The sequence below is a fragment of the Amblyomma maculatum genome, chromosome 3 (genome assembly GCF_055883805.1).
Source record: "Amblyomma maculatum isolate TAMU_Amacu chromosome 3, ASM5588380v1, whole genome shotgun sequence".
Lineage (NCBI taxonomy): Eukaryota > Metazoa > Arthropoda > Arachnida > Ixodida > Ixodidae > Amblyomma > Amblyomma maculatum.
Window position 1 is genome coordinate 23,174,645 of NC_139346.1, and position 18,576 is coordinate 23,193,220.

General features: G+C 47.2%; 1 protein-coding gene across 1 annotated transcript in view; it reads left to right on the forward strand.

Annotated features, from left to right (window-relative positions):
- The window catches only part of LOC146194338 (putative ATP-dependent DNA helicase HFM1), a 212,462-nt gene that overhangs the window by 116,753 nt on the left and 77,133 nt on the right, over positions 1–18,576 (forward strand). The window contains exon 9 of the mRNA XM_084596530.1: positions 14,734–14,840. Coding sequence (XP_084452656.1) covers positions 14,734–14,840 — 107 coding nt within the window. The remainder of the gene's footprint in view (positions 1–14,733; positions 14,841–18,576) is intronic.

An 18,576-nucleotide genomic window follows, 5' to 3' on the forward strand; every position in this document is an offset into this window, starting at 1 on the left:
GTCTCTAGTGCAGTTTGCCTCTCGAGGATGGTAGTATTTAAATGCTGTGGGTACAGAGGGTGTACCTGTTCCTTGTCCTCCTCCATCGGACATGCCTGTTGCGTCAATGGAGGTAATGTGTTGTTCGAGTTGGCTGCGATGCCTAATTGCTCTTTTAGTTTCCTATTTTCTGACTTTACTTTCTCGATCTCTGCTTTACGTTGTTTGTAAGCCAACGCTTCGGGGGAGGAGGCAGCTATATCTGCCCAGCTCACCTTGCCGTCGTTGCGATGCTCCTTGTAATGGGGTCCTGTTGTCTTCTCAGCTGGACGGTTGCCGGTGAGGTGCGACGCCTTGTCTGTAGTGCCAGGTCCTTTGCTTGATGACCGTGAGCCGTGTGGTGCTGAGTTGCAGCTGTTGGACTGGGCCTGTTTGGTCAGTCGGTCCCCGCTGCTCGATGTGCCTCTGCGGCTGGACTGATTTCGAAACTTGGCCCTGGACTGGTGACTTTCTTGACCTGCCTTGGATTTGGCTGGTTGTGATGTTCGGTACTTGTACTTGCATTAATTCGACCCCATGGGTGCACACCGTGCACTTGGGTTTGCAGTCATGGGCTTCTTGAATGTCGTCCTGACCCCACTGCGGACATTGTGACTGCGCAGGACAAGGGTAGACATCCGCCCGTGTCCAAGTTTCCCGCACAGTAAATAGGCTGGTGTTGTTTTCTTGTACAGGCGCACGGGAAGCGCCTCACCGTAGTAAACGACGTGAAAATGGACCATTCTTCCTTCGAAAGTGACGGCCGCTATGTTGGAGGAACCTAGTTTTCTCACGCTCACCACTGGTGCGTCCGGGGAGCGAAGCGCTTCCGTGATGCCTTCGTTGGAAACCCTAGGATCCACCTGTATTACTCCTTTACATGTGTCGTCAGAGGGCCGGAGGTAGGAATACACTGCATGTGCGGTGTCCCCTAGTTTAAGTTCCTGAATTGCGAGGATTCTTCTGATTATTTCAGCGTCTCGCACGCCGACGACGATGATGTTTTGTTCCCAAATGGGCCAAACGCTGAGCTCTGCTAATGTGTTGTTAATGCCTGCTGCCATGTGCAAGTAGCTACCGAGAGTGTTGCTTCCCCTGAATTTGCTGAGATCCAGCGTTCCTCTAGTCTTGATTATGATGACTGCATTTTGCTTGTCGAGACCCGGCTGTGGAGGAGGCTTCCAAAGCTTGACTTGCGTGCGTGGCGTCTGCTGTAGCGGCATATCAGCTGCGGCGGTGAAGTGGTCACCTGGCATTCGTCCTTTCTGCCTTGCTTAGCGGTTGTTACGGGCTGATGCACGTTCCCATTCTTCTGTCTTGTGTTGGATATTGGCTTCCGTAACCTTGTCGAAAACTGGCGTTTTCGCCTGCGGAGTGGAAACGATACGCATTCCATCCGGGTCGTACCCCGTCAAGGTCGTCATGATTTGCGGCAGACTTTGCCTGCGGAGCCGCGGCGGGCAGCTGAGTCGAGGCCTATCTGTTAGGCGTAGCTACTCCCTCGATCCGCTTGAACTGGAGATACTTGTTGGATTTGAGAAAATGGTCCCACCTGAAAAACGGTGGTCTCCTTACTGTTCTGAAATGCCCGGGAACAAGTCCTGATGCTTTTGAAGCGCTTTGGAAATCCTTATTCGGGAAAGCAGCATAAATTCGTTGGAGGCGATGTAACGCAAGGCCGTCCTTCCCAACTGCTCGCAGCGCCGTCACCAGAATGGAGGCCGCCTACTCCCCGCCCCCGGCACGCATGCCTAGGGGATAGGGGCCGGGACCTCCGAAATTAGAGGCAGGTAGGTAAAGAGGTCCTGGTTTCTAGCGGCTTCTATCGCCAGGCAGATGGCTTGCTTCTGAAGAGCTGAGTCCTCGCTCGGCAGAAGGGGTTGTTGCTACTGAAACAAGCTTTAGTGCGCAAAGGGCAGTTGTTAAAGCAGGCCAGCTCTTGAATTTTCAACTCTCGCAAATGTGCGGACTTTGCTTTCGCTGTCGACGTACTCGACAGCGTTTTTCGTAGCGCCGTCTTTTTTTTTAACCTCTGGTTGCTCGAGAATCGCTCGACCGAGGCAAGGAGCAGCGCCAGGTTACGTCATCAACCTCCGTGGCAAGAGAAACAGCAGAGTAGTTTCCCTCTCTTCGCTGTTCCTTGATCTGCTGTCACTCCCTTCTAGCAAGTCCCAAATTTCGTTTGTTTTTTTACGTGTCAGCTGACAGATACGCACGTGTCGTAATCTTGTGAGGATGCCTGGTTACTTTTTTTTCTATCCATTACCAGTCCGGCGCATGTGGGCCGTAGAAACTGACAGTGTTATTAAGACCAGTGACGACAGAAAAACCCATCCCTGCTATATCCTAAAAAATGAAAAAGAAAAGATAAACCGAAGCCCAGAGAACAAACACAGGAAAAAGGTGGCGATGTAGTCATAGGGGTGACGGTTGTAGCCCGGAAAAGCCTACGAGGGAAAGAAGACAACGCAATCTTTATCGACGCAGTTCCGATATCGGCCACTCTGCAGCTCGAAAGGCCCGCTGGTCGACGCTCGCGCGATCACCTTCATATTGATCGGGACTGTACGGTAAGTGTTCGAGGTGTTTTACATTGTTCGAATAATCAATAACATTTTAAGTCGACCTCACAAGACCCCTGAAGCGACGCGCACGCAGCAACACTACCAGCGCCAACCTGGCATACCCGAACTTAACGTCATGATGGGCCCTGCCAATTATGGAAAACAGCGGCGTTTGCTTGAAGGGCGGTTCCGCTGGTGCTTGTTTTCTTGTAAAAACTGCCGTTTGCGCTCCTTTCTGCTTTTTTAAAGTATTATAGTCTTGTTCAGCGGACAAAGTCCATACAATGCCGCACATAACTCATTTTTTTTTTTCTAAAAGGTTTCAGCTTCCATTTAAAGGCTTTCGAATTAAAAGTTGTCCGCAGCAGTTGTAATTGAGAAGTGGTAAAGGGTAATGAGTGGTGTCAATCAATAGACAATGACGTAATGTGTCCGAAAAAATGAATAGGCGAATTAGTTAAGTGGGTAAATAATTAAAAAGAAAATGGTCTCATTAGCCAATGGCTTGGCGCCACATTTGAATGTATGTGTGATATCATATCTTACAGTATGATAGTTAATTAAGTGAGTCAATTAGGTTGACGTCAAGATGCATCAAATACAAATAGTATTTTAAATCAGTAAATAAAATGATGTCGAGGATATGACGTCACGCAACCGGAAGCAGAGCCAAAAAAGGGCATAGGAAGGGATTGGCGCGCAATGTAAAAGTACCAAAGACTAAAATGGGTAAACAAGAAGTGAATAAGCAACCAGAAGCAACCAACAGCAGTATCCGTGCTTTCGCATTACTCCAATGTGGATTCTACAGTGCGCTTTATTTTTTTTTTTTTGTGCAGGTATGTACCCAGTACGAATAAAGTTCGTCAAATGTGTAAAGAAGAAGCAGTAGGTGGGCTGAGTAGAAGAGATAAAGCAGCACAATGAAAAGAAGCGAGCGCCGCTGACCCATCGTGCTGCGAGTGAGGTCAAAATGGGCGCCGATGAGCTAGCTTGGCTCAAAAAAGCCGGTAAAGCTTTAGCTTTAAAATAAGCAATGAATTTTAGAGAAAAATATCGTTTTCTAGGTTATTCCAGGTGCTTGGAAGATTGCGAAAATGTCGTACCTGATTTAGTGGCATTTGACAAACATAATCAAGGCTATTCCGGTCAGCCCTGCAAATCCGATTTACGGCTGTGTTGAAAAAAAAAAATTCTGAAAAAATGCTGATAATTTCATTACCATTTCAGCTCAATTTTAAATAATTTAAATTTGTGTCTTACATCATGTTGGCTTGCACGGGGATGCTGCACGAATACTGGTCATTCCATTTTTTCGCATTTTTCATATCGCCTTTCAGCATGACAGATATGAAACCAAGATGGTTAGAACATTGAGCGGTTCTTTTCTGTACGGGAGAGGAAAGAAATACAACTAGCTAGGTTTTGAGATTGGGTGACGTTGTCTCGTTACTGCTTGCGAATGTACAAAATGCCTGCTTATTAAAACTCGCTGCTAGCTCAAGGGCCTTGAACGTTGAGGCACTTGTTATATTAATCTAATTATGGAAAATGGAAGTTGTTAATCGCCAGTTCCCGAGGTGGCGCAGATGACAGAGATGTTGAACGCACTATTTATTTAAAAAAAAAAGAGCATTATTTACGTGACAGTCACATGGCAACCGAGAAAGACGTAATTTAGTGAAGGTCTGATAGGATATCAAGGTCGACGTCCTATCTTTTTGTAGCTGCTTCACAAAATATCAAAGGCGCTTAACTAGATAGTTGTGCAAACTCCTAACTATATTTATACAATGCCAGTAACAGCAACTAGGTTTTCAGTATTATGACCCTAATGCAGTCATGGGGTACGAAAAGCGCACATTTTCGCGCAATGTGTCCGTGGTTACAAGCGTGACGCTGTAGAAGAAGAGAAATAATAGAATAGAAAGGCAGGGAGGTTAACTAGGCGATGACCAGTTGATTGCCCAACACTGGGGGGGGGGGGGGCAAAAAGAGAAAAAGCAAGGAAATAGAAACCAAGAAAAGGCGTCTGCCATATGTCCATAGATCTATAGTAAAAGGGGGTAGAGGGCAAACACTTAAAGTCTGGAACTCATGCCTCGAGTCCTTTAAACACTGCTTTCCTTTTTGATGAAGGCGTCATCCGAGGGCCGAGAATCTTAGCTTCTGTAAGAGGGCGAGAGTCCAAGCAGCGGAGTGTAGGAGCCAGGAAGGCAAGCCCAAGCTCAAACTGAAGGCAATCACAAAGTACATATGTGCGCGATTGTTTCAACACACCCGCACTGCTCACACGTTGGAGAGTGTGCCATTCTGATGAGATGGGAATAGGCGTTTGTAAACGCCACTCCTAGCCACACAGCATTGTAGAATCACATCGGGGGAGGCCGAATGATATCCGCAGTTGAATTGGTCAAAGTAAGATATCGGTGTAATATTAGTGAACCTACATGGCTAGATGTTGAGGAAGTAAAATCACATGATGGGACAGAACCTACTTGAGGAGTGACTTTCGCCTCATGGAGACCAAATAGAAGCCAAGATGAGCATTATATACAAATGCGGCATCCTGAATAATTGGCTCAAAGGAAAGAAAAGGCGCAGTATCTCTCAAACGTTTTCTCAGGACACTTGAACCACACCGCAGGGGAAATGAAGTTGATGGGAATACAAATGAAAAGGAGAGCTGCCGTCGATTATGCTCTGAATGAAATAGTTCGCATTTTCATTGTTATTCATGTATTCCTTAACCAGTTATTTGTTGTTTCCCATTGCATTAGCCTTTCTTTTTCCGTTAATTTTAGAGCTGTTCCCCATTGTACCAAGGAGGCGTTATTCGGCGAATTGTAAATAAACGGCAGTCGCTATGACAATGGCGCGAATCAATCGCATAGCAACAGTTCGCACCAATGGGAGGGGGTTCGAGGTAGTGAAGAGTAGCAGTTCTGGCCCTAAGGAGCTGGGACGGTAGGTCGGCGCCGCTTGCGACAAGGGTTGGCCAGCCACCGACATTTTGTCTGTTGTAGGCCGTCATCGCACCCGCCACCGTTTAGGTGGTGGACGACGGCTGTTGCGGCGCGCGTCTTTCTCTCCCTCTACCTTTTCTTTCTTCTCTAATTTCTCTCTTCTGTCCGCACGAGGCAGCGGAGGGCCCCGCCGGTCTGGTTGGGCACACCAGACGTGCGGCATTAAAGGTCGAAGCATCGCAAATAATGTGCACGTGGTACGAACTGTTTTGGAGTGTTGTGACGCGATTGGATCTCGAGTGGCAATGATACAGCTGGATCTCGCCAAAGCATTCGATCGCGTTTCGCACGATGCCTTGTTCGAAGTATTGGCACACTCAAACATAGGGCGAGTGATTGAGGAAGGTGTTCGAATGGTGTATGCGAACTGCACGACACGGATAATTGTGAATGGAGAGCTCACTGACAGCATTCGTGTGCTGTCGTCAGTGAGGCAAGGCTGCCCCCTGTCACCCCTGCTGTTTGCGGCCTACCTCGAGCCTCTCTGCCGGTCTATCATAAACAATGAACGTATAACTGGTTTTATGCTATAGTCAGCACAGGCCAAAATGCTGGCATATGCAGATGACATCGCTGTATTCTGTTCAAGCAGAGAAAGCATTCAAGAAGTTACTGTCCTTGTTGAAAAATTCTGCCGACAGACAGGCTGTGAAGTAAATTGCGAAAAAAGTGCCGGTTTCTGGCATGGAGACTGGGATGTTACGCCTGAATACTTTTCTCGTTTGCAATGGTCAAAATTGCCGACCCAGTATTTAGGCGTGCCGCTTGAATCGTACCAAGATCCCACCCCTTTCTGGGCTGGCCAAGCAGAGAGGGCGAGAGAGAAAGCTGATTCATGGCAGGGCAAGCCGTTGTCAATGTTCTCACGCGCTTATGTGTGCAATGTTTTCCTTGTGGCAAAGATATGGTACGTAATGAACGTGCTTTCGGCGACGCGTGTTAGCATTAAAAAAATTCATCTTGTCTTTGCCGTTTTCATGTGGGCATCAACATGGGAAAAGTGCAGCAGAACCAACCTCTTTCTTCCTGTTAAGGCGGGGGCTTGGGCCTTGTGCATCTCTTTTTGCGACAGGTTGTCTCGCGTTTTTTTTTCCTTCGTGATCAAAACGACAAATTCTTGAGGACGGTCATGCAAGTACGACTGTGTAAATAGCTTCCAGAATACGTTGTCTGTCCTGGTGGGAATATGAGTAGCGTTTTAAAAGGGTACATGCGCGAAGTTGTCTTGTCTTTCAGAATGTTGCATGCGCGTTTTTCAATGGAATACTTGAGCAAAGTGTGTAAGAAGAAGCTGTACAAAGATCTTCTGGATGTGACGATACCGTTGCCGATTTACCGTGCACCACACCGTGGAGGCCCCGGACAGGATGTCTTAAAGCGTGTGAAAAAGATGCCAGTTAGGCCTTCAGTTAAAACGTTCTTCTTTAAGCTACATTCCAACACATTACCTGTTAAAACCTGGTTACATGAAACAGGCTTATTCGTTCCCTGGACAACAGACTGTCTCCTTTGCAAAAAACCAGAGACAATCGAGCACGTCTTTCTGGATTGCTGGGACCCAGTCTTTCACTGGGATGTTCTCCAGAGAACACTAAAGAAAGACCTTCCGTTAGATCCGTATGGAATAAAGTTCCTTCCAGTCGAGAGTGAGGGTATTCCTTTGGATTTAGTCATGGTCTTGGGCCTCCACAGCCTGTGGAAAACAAGGATGCAAGTGCAACATGCAGATGTCAACACGCGTTCTGTGAGCGAGAACTTTATCGAGAGTGTGCTGCTCCTTAGAGAAACGTACCGGGTGCTTTCTGATCCACCTGACTCGATCAGTGTGCTCGATGAACTGGCTGTCCTCAAGAAATTTTAAACCTTTCGTGACAGCCGAAGTCTGGTTGTTGCGAGTTTTACCATTATTGTGGATCTTTTTTGAATTGATGTGAACTCAAAACAGGCAATAAAGAAAAAAAAAGAAAAAAAAGGGGTGGTGCAGTGGTAAGACGTCCGACTACTGTGCCGGAGTACCTGGATTCGAACCCGACCTCGGCGGCTGCTTTTCGATGGAGGCGAAACGAAGAGGCGTCCGTGTGCTGTGCGATGTCAGCGCACGTTAAAGATCCCCAGGTGGTCGAAATTACTCCGTCGTCCTCCACTACGGCTCCTCTTTCTCTCTTTCCACTTTCACTCCCACCTTCCTCCCTTCCCTTACGGCGCGGTTGCGGTGTCCACAGAAAACAAATGAGACAGTTACCTCGCCTTTCCCTCCCTATAAATAAATCAGGTTTTTTTATGCAGCGGAGGTGGCTCAGCTACAGAGCCCGTAGCAGGCCCGTGCATTTTCTTATTCTTCTTCCTTCCTCCACAACAAATACGTCAAGGAGAAGGCGCAATATCTATCACACTTTTGGGGGAATACCTGATCACCGCCGTATGGGAAGGGAAGTTGGCGGGAATGAAAGTGGAAAGAGAGAAAAAGGTGCCATAGGAGAGGTCTAGGAACCATCGATTAGAATCTGGATGAAATAGTTGGCATTTCATTTCTTCATCATTATCAATCTGACCATACCCACTGCAGGGCGTAGACCTCTCCCATATTTCTCCAATTAACCCGGTTCTGTGCTAGCTGCATCCACTTGACCCCTGCGAACTTCTTAGCCTCATCCGCCCACCTAACTTTCTGCCGTCCCTTGCTACGTTTTCCTTCCATTGAAATCCACTTTGTTACCCTAAGCGACAATCGGTTATCCTCTCTTCGCACTACATGTCCTGCCCATGTCCATTTCTTCTTCTTAATTTCCGCTAGAATGTCGGTAACTTGAGTTATTTCTCTGACCCACTCTGCACGCTTCCTATCTCTTAATGTTGAGTACAGGCAAGATGCAACTGTTGTATATTTTCCTCTTGAGCGATACCGGTAAGCTGCTAGTCATAATCTGCGAGTTCTTGACAAATGCGCTCCATCCCAATTTTATTCTTCTTGTTATTTTCTTTTCATGGTCCAGATCTGCGGTTACTACCTGTCCTAAGTAGACATATTCGCCTACTACCTCAAGTGCTTCGCTACCTAATGTAAACTGCTGTTCCATCCCGAGGCTGTTGAACATTACCTTAGTCTTCTGCATATTAATTTTTAAGCCTGCCTTTCTTCTTTTCCTGTCTAGTTCAACAATCAGTATTTGCAGGTCATCCTCCGAGTTACTTAGCAAGGCAATGTCATCAGCAAATCGCAGATTACTGAGGTATTCTCCTACCCTTATCCCTAACTGCTGCCATTCCAAGTCTCTGAATACTTCCTCTACACAAGCTGTGAATAGTACTGGGGAGATTGTATCTCCTTGTCTATCTCCTTTTTTTATGGGAATTTTGTTACTTTCTTTGTGCAGAACTATGGCTGCTGTGCGTTCACTGTATATATCTTCCAGCACGTTCACGTACGGCTCGTCTATCCCCTGATTTCGCAATGCCTGCATCACCGCCGAGATTGCAATTGAGTCAAATGCGTTTTCGCAATCAATGAATGCTATGTATAAGGGCTGTTTATATTCCGAGCATTTTCTATCACCTGGTTGATGGTATGGATATGATCGATAGTAGAGTACCGTTTCCGCAAACCCACTTGATCCTTTGCTTGATTGCAGTCTAAGGTTGTCCTGATTCTATTAGCGATTACCTTAGTAAATAATCTTATACGTAACAGACAGTAAGCTGATTGGTCTGTAATTTTTAAGATCCTTAGAGTGCCCTTTCTTATGAATGAGGAAAATGTTTGTATTGTTCCATGGTTCAGGTATCGTCGATGACACCAGGCGCTGCGTATACAGGGTGGCCAGTTTTTTTTAGCACGATATCCCCCCTGTCCTTCAACAAATCTGTAGTTATCTGATCCTCTCCAGCTGATTTCCCCCTTTTCATAGTTTCTAATGCTTTCTTGAGCTTGTCCTTCGTCACTGCTGGAGCGTCTGACTGTTTTCGCCTACCGCCAATCTCATTGCGGTCCTGACTACTTTGGCTACTCTAGAGATCTGTATAGAACTCCTCGGCTACATTGACTATCTTCTGCATATTCGTGATGACGTTGCCCGCCTTGTCCCTTATCGCATACATCTGGTTTTTGCCTATGTCCAATTTCTTCTTTACCGCTTTAAGGCTGCCCCCGTTTTTTACAGCATGCTCAATTTTTTCCATGCTATACTTCCTTATATCGGCCACCTTGCGCTTATTGATGAGCTTTGATATCTCGACCAAATCTATCTGGTCTGTTGGGTGGAAGCTTTCATACTCTCAGTTCAGTTCAGTCGTTCAGTCGTGTCCGACACTTCGTGACCCTATGAACCATGTCACGTCACGCTTTCCGGTCTCTCACTATCTTCCTAACATCACATAACTTCATCTGCAGCGTCTCCAGGATGCGATCTAACCATCGCGTTCGCTGCCTACCCCTTCTACGGTGACCCTCAACCTTTCCTAACTTCAAATCTTTCTCCAGCGACTCCTCTCTTCTCATCAGATGACCAAAGTAGCTGAGCTTTAACTTTAGATTTTGACCCTCCAATGAGCAGTCAGGGCTTATGGCCGACAATATCGACTGATTTGATCTTCTGGCAGTCCAAGGAACTCTCAAGAGTCTCCGTCAGCACCACAATTCAAATGCGTCAATTCTTCGGCGGTCAGCCTTCTTCACAATCCAACTCTCGCATCCATACATCACAACTGGAAATACCATAGCACGAGTTATACGGATCTTGGTTGGCAGACTAATGTCTCTGCTCTTTACTAGGCGGACAAGGCTAACCATGGCTCTCTTTCCCAGAAGCAGACGTCTCCTAATTTCTTGGCTGCAGTCTCCTTCCGGGGTAATCTTGGAGCCCAAGAAGAGGAAATCTGTCACAGCTTCCACTTCTTGTCCCTTGATGCTCTAGGACTTGATAGGGCAAGATGCCATAATCTTTGTCTTTTTAATGTTCAGTTTAAGCCCAAACGTCTCACTCTCTTCTTATACGCGCATAAGAGGTCTCTTGAGTTCCACTTCACCTTCTGCCATTAAAGTGGTATCATCCGCATATCTAAGGTTGTTGATACGTTTTCCAGCAATCTTCACTGCAGCTGAAGACTCGTCCAGACCGGCCTTCCTCATGATGCACTCTGCATATAGGTTAAATAGGCTGGGCGACAGTATGCAGCCTTGCCTCACTTCTTTTTGAATCGGAAACCAATCAGTAAGACCATGCCCAGGTCTTATTGTGGCCTGTTGCCCTTCATACAGGTTCCTGAGGACACAGATGAGGTTAATTGGAACTCCCATCTCTTGGTGGGCTTGCCACAATCTGCTGTGATCTACGCAGTCAAACGCTTTCGCAGTCAAACGCAAACGCTTGCATAATGGCTGGGGTATAAAGTTCGTCTGTGGTCAGCTACCCCTTTGTAATTATCTGTAAATACATCTATTCTGAGTGTGTGTGTATCTACTCTACATTATGCAGGCCACATGAACGTCAAGATTGCCATATTTAAAATCACATTATACGTATCGACCGGCAGCAGAGCTAACAACTTTTTGAAGTTTCAAACCTAGAGATTTCTGCACGAATATCATGCAACCAGCCGATGTCCCCACAGCGTGGCTAACACAGACATCATATGTTGAAGGTTGAAGGTTTATTTCCGCAACTGGTGTTGCGAGGACAGCCAGGGAAAAAGCTGTATAGACAGCTTGAGAGGTCCTGGCTTCCTCTTACAGAGCAGCATTGACGGCGGCGGAGTACAATACATCAAACAAGATGTGAGGAAAAAAAACAAACATCGTCGGTACAAAGAAAGAGACGTACTTTGTACCGACTCTTTCACTGTTGCACTGAAATGTTGTATTCTTGCTGTCTGGGTTGTCCTCGCTTTCCCCTTTGGATTCCTGAACTTCAGCAATGTCCAAACGTTTTTAATCAGCAGTCTTTTGAGCTGGTATTGCTTTTTTTGTCCCCTAGGCCCCTCACTTTGAGTGTGGCTAAGCAGAGGGGTGCAAGTTTAGGAGCCATTGTGAAAGAGAACGCTCACCACATGGCAGGTGATTAACGTCTTCAGCATTCCGGACCGGTTCCGTGGAAGGATCGCTGTCGACCCGCGGCAGCGCTAACGTACGAGGGGAGCGCACATATTTTCCTTTGTTCCTGTTGTGAACATTCCACTCCGTGGCGAGCTGGCGAAGCCGCTGCTGCTCCACCACCTCCTATACTTTGTCGCTGCGTCTCTTGGTCGATGCCGACTCGGCGTCCACGACTGTTATCGCGGCTTCCTCGCTCTCCATGGCTGCGTCCGCTTCGTTTGCATTAGCGTTTTCCTAGGTAGACTTGAGGCTCAAGTCTTCCTTTGGCGCCTTGCTTTCAGTTGTGCTGGCTGTCCCTTCGGCGGCAACGTTGTCCTCTCCCTGCTCTTCTTCGCTTTGGGCACATACTAATACTGCAGGGGCAGCCGTAGCACTGATCGCGGCAAGTTTACCGCTATTCGCCAGATTTTCGTGCGAGGAGGCTGCCTTTTCCCCTTCTTCTTCGTCCATGAAATGGCTCGTTTCCTCGACCTCTTTCGTTACCCCGGCCACGGTGGCATACGTGCGCACGCAGTCGATCCGCTCGTGTCCGAACGCCCGACACTTACTGCAGTGCGGAGACAGCGTATGTGACTTTTTAGCTTGCATCGCAGATAAGGCGGCGCTCATCCGGGCCCGATAACAAGAGCGGTGCCGTCAACGAATTTGAAAAGATCAGGCAAGTTGTCCGGGGTGATGCCCTCCTTAAGAATGCTTCGGGCCACGCGCAGTTGACTCCGCCAACTCGAATCCGCTGGCACGCCACTCTTCGAGGAGAATGTCCACTACCTCACCGAAATTGCTCAAAACATCTCGACGGGCCTGGTCCGGCACGTAGAAGGGAATCCAATGGATCTTTGCTGTGATTTCCCTGCGTACCGGATCGATAACGGCACAGTAGCGTCCCTTGACCTCCAAACCACTGGCCGGGACCAGTGACTCCTTGTCTTCCCGAGAACGCAGCTTCAGCAGCCACACGTGCCCCATCTGGTATGGTCCAACTCCTGCCACAGCCTTCAAAACTCCCATATCTCAAGCGGTTCAAGAAAATGTTCAATTCTGTAGGGACTTCTCTGTACATCGCAGTGCAAAAAAAAAACAACAAAAAACAAATACCTTCAGACTTTCGTGCGACGGCAGCGAAGGTAGCAAAATCCTTGACCCTTCGTGGGGGAAGGTTGGGGGGGGGGAGCATTCATACGCGCATCGCAGCTTTCGCCGTTCGAGCCATCCTGCGTCTGCTCCCAACGAATCATGAGTAACACCCCATTGTGCCAAAATAGCGTTATTCGGTGAATCGTAAACAAACGGCAGTCGCCATGACAACGGTGCCGATCTATCGCATAGCAACAGCCCGCACCACGTCAAGGAAAGGCTGTAATATCGGTCATACGTTTGGGGGGACATCTGATTGAAGGGAGGGACATCTGAGACCCGCCGTAGGGGAAGTGAAGTTGGTGGGAAAGAAAGTCGAAAGAGAGAAAGAGGTGGCTTAGGAGAGGTCTACGGACCGTCGATTAGGCTCTGAATGAAATTGTGAAATAGTTGGCATTTTCATTGTTATACCCGTATTCCCTAAGCGTGTTCGACTCTAAACCAGTGATTTGTTGTTTCCAATCGGTTTAGCCTTAATGCCGTTAATTTTAGATTTGTTCTGCTCCATTGTGCCAAAGTGGCGCTACCGGCGAATCGTAAACAAACGGCAGTCGCCATGGCGACGGCGCGAATCTATCGCATAGCAACAGTCCGCACCACGTTAATGATAGGGTGCAATATATCTCACACATTTGGGGGGGGGGGGGGGCACCTGAGCCCCGCCGTGAGCGAGTTGAGGAAAGTGGGGGTGTACGAAGAGAAAGAGGTGCTCAGTGAAGGCCTATGAAAAATTTCGACCGTCGCGCATGGCGCATAGCGCTCGTCGGTGGCAGGCGATGACGGCAGTTGCTGCACGCGTGTTTGTTTTTTCTCTCAATGTTTCTCTCTCCGCACGAGTCAGTGGTGATGGCTAAGCTAGAGCTAGTTGGCAGGCCCATGCCTTTTCTTATTTCCGTCTTCCAACAGTCGCTACAGCAGGTTCGCATACAAGGCTGTTTTCGTACTCATTACAGCTAGAAAGAAATCGCTAAAATTAACATAGAAGCGACCATTTTGTCTTGTCTGATAGCAAGGGCTATCGGTTGACATCGATGCAGCCGCCCTCTTAGTTTTATTTTTTTTAAAGAAACGAACTCAAAGAATCACCCATGCCCATCATCGGAATTATGTGTACCGCCCCTGTAATTAGCAAGCCGTTTCGTGACGTCATCAATGCGATCGATGGTATCAGCCGTCACCATAGCAACCTCATGTATCCCAGCAGCCCCGGTTGAAGCTCACAGCCTCGAAAAAGCATGTATTTGGCAGGTTGTCACGTGACCAGGCAGGGCACTGAATGTTTGGCAGGATTTGACACCACGAGATCAGATGGGATGCTAAGTTGAAATGGGCTGCCGGCGTCTTTCATAAACAAAGGCGAGATGAGCATCGCACACCGTAAAACTCTCGTATGCCCTCGCTATGACTGGGAAAGCTTTTTCGTGACGTCACAGCCGCGTAGCCGCACCCGACTCATTCAAACTAAGGCCGGTATAGCTTAGCCTATGACTGAGCAATGACTGGGTATGACCGGATCTTGGCCTTTGATCTAACTTTTGACCATAGCGTAAACCAGGAGACAAACTAGTACTTCTCAGCACATGGCCATTGGTGTAATCGGTTTAAGTCATCTCTGTGTTTTTTTTTTGCCTGAACGCCTTCCCTTTAAATCTTCGCATTATAGTAATTTTCCGCTATGTCAGTGTTACTATCGCAGATAAATTGTGCACACTACGCTTAGTGAGGTGACGTAGGATTGAATTCTACTCGCTTGCGCAGACATTTGGGCAAGTTGTTATATGCGTATTCATTTCGCTCACAGCGCACCAAGATGGTGGGTGTCACGTTCGTATTTCATCGCGTATTGTTGCACGGTGAGCGAAATGAAAGCATACTCAGCGCGAATGAACGACCTCTTTTGCAGCTGTGGGCGCTGAGTTGCTGTTCGGAGTTCTCCGACGTGCAGCTGCGTAACAACGAGAAGGCAGCGCTGAACGCCCTCAACGGCAGCCGCAGGAAGCCCGGCATAAGGCGAGTACACCCTTCTCTATGCCTACTGGGTGCCTTCATTCCGGGAACGAGCGGCGTTGGAGAATCGACATAGATAGATGTCTTTAATCGTGGGAAATACTTGCACTCCCAACCTCGCCATTTAGATTTGCAGTTTCGCAAGTCAGTACAGCGTTCCTATTTTGACGATTACAAGCGATTTTCTCTCTGACCAAACCCTGTTAGTCTGAGCAACCAGCCGATCGCTTTTTCAGCTCTCATCGCTGATGAGCCCTTGCTTCTTCAAGAAAAGCTCGATCCGACATTAGTGGCAGTGTATGCGATAACAGGAACCTTCTCTCTAGCTTTTTAATGCATATTCACGAGCTCAACGCGGATATGTTTTAATGCTCGGTGCACATGCCTCTCTCTGAACGTGGTGCCCAAAACCGTCTTTCTTGCAAAAAGGCGCCAAAAATACACTTATACAGAGGACACGGTACACACACGTAGGCGCACTAACAAAAAATGGTTTACTTCCTTGCACCGCCGCGGTGATGCAGTAGTTAGGGTATTCGACTTCTGTGCCAAACTGGGCATGCGGAATAGAATCCCGGCCCCGGCGGCCGCTTTTCGATGCAGGCGAAGAGCAAGGCATCCGTGTGCAGTGCGATGGCAGTGCACGCTAATGAACCCCAGGTGGTAGAATTTTCTGGAGCCATTCACTACGGCATCTGTCAAAGCCTTTGTCGCTTTCGGACATTAAACCTCAGAAGGCAAACTGCTTTAATTCTTGTCGCACGGACTAAATACATGCGGGCAAGTGGCAACTAACTGTTCCCAAAAGCTCACTCATCATGCGAAGCGTGCAAAACACGTGGGGTGAAAATTATTGCCGTTATACGCTCTACACCCAAGGTGTGTGCGCTACTTTGCCGATAAATGTACTGAGGTATCACTGACACAAGATTCGCATTTTTTCTTGATTAGTAATGCCCCTGATGTTTCACTTGTCAATGGATCACCCTTCCTGTTAAGAACACGTATCCTGTCAAAATGTGGTGCGCAATTGTGGGCCTTACAATTATCACTTATATAGCCTGAAAACTGATTTTCAGCTTTGTATCTGTCCTCATAAAATCTGTCATTTAAGCATCGGCACGTTTACCCTATATATTGAGCACCACACGAGAGAACAGAATGCACCCCTTTCTTTACGCAGCTGACGTGCTTTTGAGCATGATTCTTTCCACACACCTAATTATTATTTCAACCAAAGGGTGTATACGGGCTGTGGTTTAGCGGGCAAACGGGAGCTTGAAGTATTAGGCACCTTATCAAGATAAGTCTATAGCATTAAAATGAAATGATTATAGGCATCGTAATGGAGCTTAATAAGTGGTATAAACTGAAGATTGCACAGGCCTACGAGCCTTTATGGAGTCTTTATGACCAGGTATATTATAATGACGGCCGAATTAAATGTCAAGGTATACGCAAGAAGTTGCCTGGAGACCAGCCATTGGGTGAATATTGGATTGGCTCTAGAATATTCAGGGGGAATTATTAGCTGAGTTCTCAAAACACCATCGCTTACAAATATTTAATACCTTCTTCAGCTAACGGAAGAACCGGAAGTGGACAATCGAAGACTATAACCTCATACTCGGTTTCAACCCACGAATTATGAGTAATCGGAAAGGTGAGATGCAGTCACCACAGGATGATGATAAGGTCTCGAATGAATGTAGATTTGAAGAAAGAACGGAACAGATTGCAAAACACATGACCTGAAAATTGGCCACTGTGATCCCCATACCAAAACTAACGACGCCACCAACGAACTTTGACAATTTCGGCCTATTTCCTTAATATGAACAATCTGCAAGATGACAGAGAAGATGTTATTCACACGATAGTGGTGATGGCTGGAGCGCTAGTGTTTTTGCCACCCCGCACAAACTCTTTAGGTTTTGAAGATAGGTTCATTCTCTTGGCGTCGCAAGTTCTGTCAATCAACCCACAGACGCGGTGCAATTAGTGACCTCGCCATGGATGTCCAAAAGGCTTACAATAAGCATAAATCATGCTACCATTCCGAACTCCACAGAGGTGCTATACTTCTCTCAATATAGTACGGAAGTTTTTAAAATTCATCCTTGAAGGGAGAAGATTTTTCATACGTCTCAGTAGTGACTGCATCAGTTTATTTGTCCCTGTTCGCAGCGGGTCCCAGGGTTTGGTTGTCTCACCTATATGGCCTTCAATCTACCTGCATGGCATTTACACGATGTCCTTGACGTTGCGTTCTTGCTGTAGACCGATGATATCATGGTGTTGAGCACTCACCATGACCTCATGACTCAAGCGGCAGCCCTGTAGTCAGCTTTAAATATTACAGCCAAATATGCCACATCTGTCGCCCTACCGCTTTCCCTAAGAAAAATTCTGTTCCCGTAAGTCTCCAATTGCCGAGAGCGTCATAAACTGTCACGGCGTCATGCCTAAACTGGATCCGGGCGCTACGACAGCTCTGGAGAGAGACATCACCGTCGGGGAGGTTGAAAGAGCCATTGACGATCTCAACCCTGGAAATTCACCGGGTCCGGGTGGTCTGAGTGCTGCTTTCTACAAAGAGTTCAAAAGTGACATGGCTGCTGCCTTTCAAATGGTATTCGCATTGTCCTTCGAGCGCTAGACATTGCCGCGATAGTTCACCCATACCCACACGGTTTTAATACCCAAAGGTAAAGATGAAGTTACACTTCGCACTGTTACGGAATATAGAACCATCACATTGACAAATGTCGACTACAAGGTTCTCATGAAGGTGTTCGCGAGAAGGCTGCAATCAGTAATTAAGAATTTAATCGGACCCCATCAGACGTGCGGGATAAGGGGAAGAGCTATATACACCAATATTCCTGTCGCTAGAAGCGGGTTAGAGCTTTGTGATAGCGAATTCCTCAGGGTTGCCATACTCCAGATTGATTTATCGAAGGCCTTCGATACAGTGCCGCATGAAACATTTTTCCTTTTGATGAAACATGTAGGTTTGGGTTCGGTGATACGCGAAGGAGTAAAAACGGCCTATATGAATTGCACCACGAGCTTGATCGTAAATCGAAAATTAACGAGACGCATAAATGTACTCTCTTCGGTTCGCCAAGGTTGCCCACTGTTACTGTTACTTTTTGCGCTCTTTTTGGAGCCATTATGTCAAAAAGGTTTGCAGAGTAAGGAAGTTAGAGGCTTCAGTTTACAGTCAAGCGAAGTCCGATTACTGGCCTACGCGGACAACGTTGCTTTGTTTGCAAGGGACAGAGATAGTATCAGGGCTATACTGAACATAACGCAGGAATACTGTGCTAAAAGCGGTAGGATGCTGAATTTAACTGAGTGTGTGGGATTGTGGCATGGCTCAAGGGACAAAACGCCTGTTGTCTTTGAGAAAGTTCAATGGTCTACTACACCGAACACTTATCTCGGGGTGCCGCTTGAATGCTACCGGGAAAGTGACTCTACCTGGAGCAGAAAGGCAGCTAAGATGAAAGAGCTGACGACTCATTGGGGAGGCCGTAGCTTGTCTGTATTCGTGCGTGCTGCAGTGTACAATGTTTTTCTTGTTGCAAAAACTATATATATTTTGCAATGCTTGTATTGCACGCGGGGGAATTTCCAAAACTTCCATCGCATTTTTGCAACATTCATCTGGTGGTCCGGCTGAGAGCGAATGTCCCGAATGAACCTCTTTCGAAGAGTAGTTGACGGCGGCCTT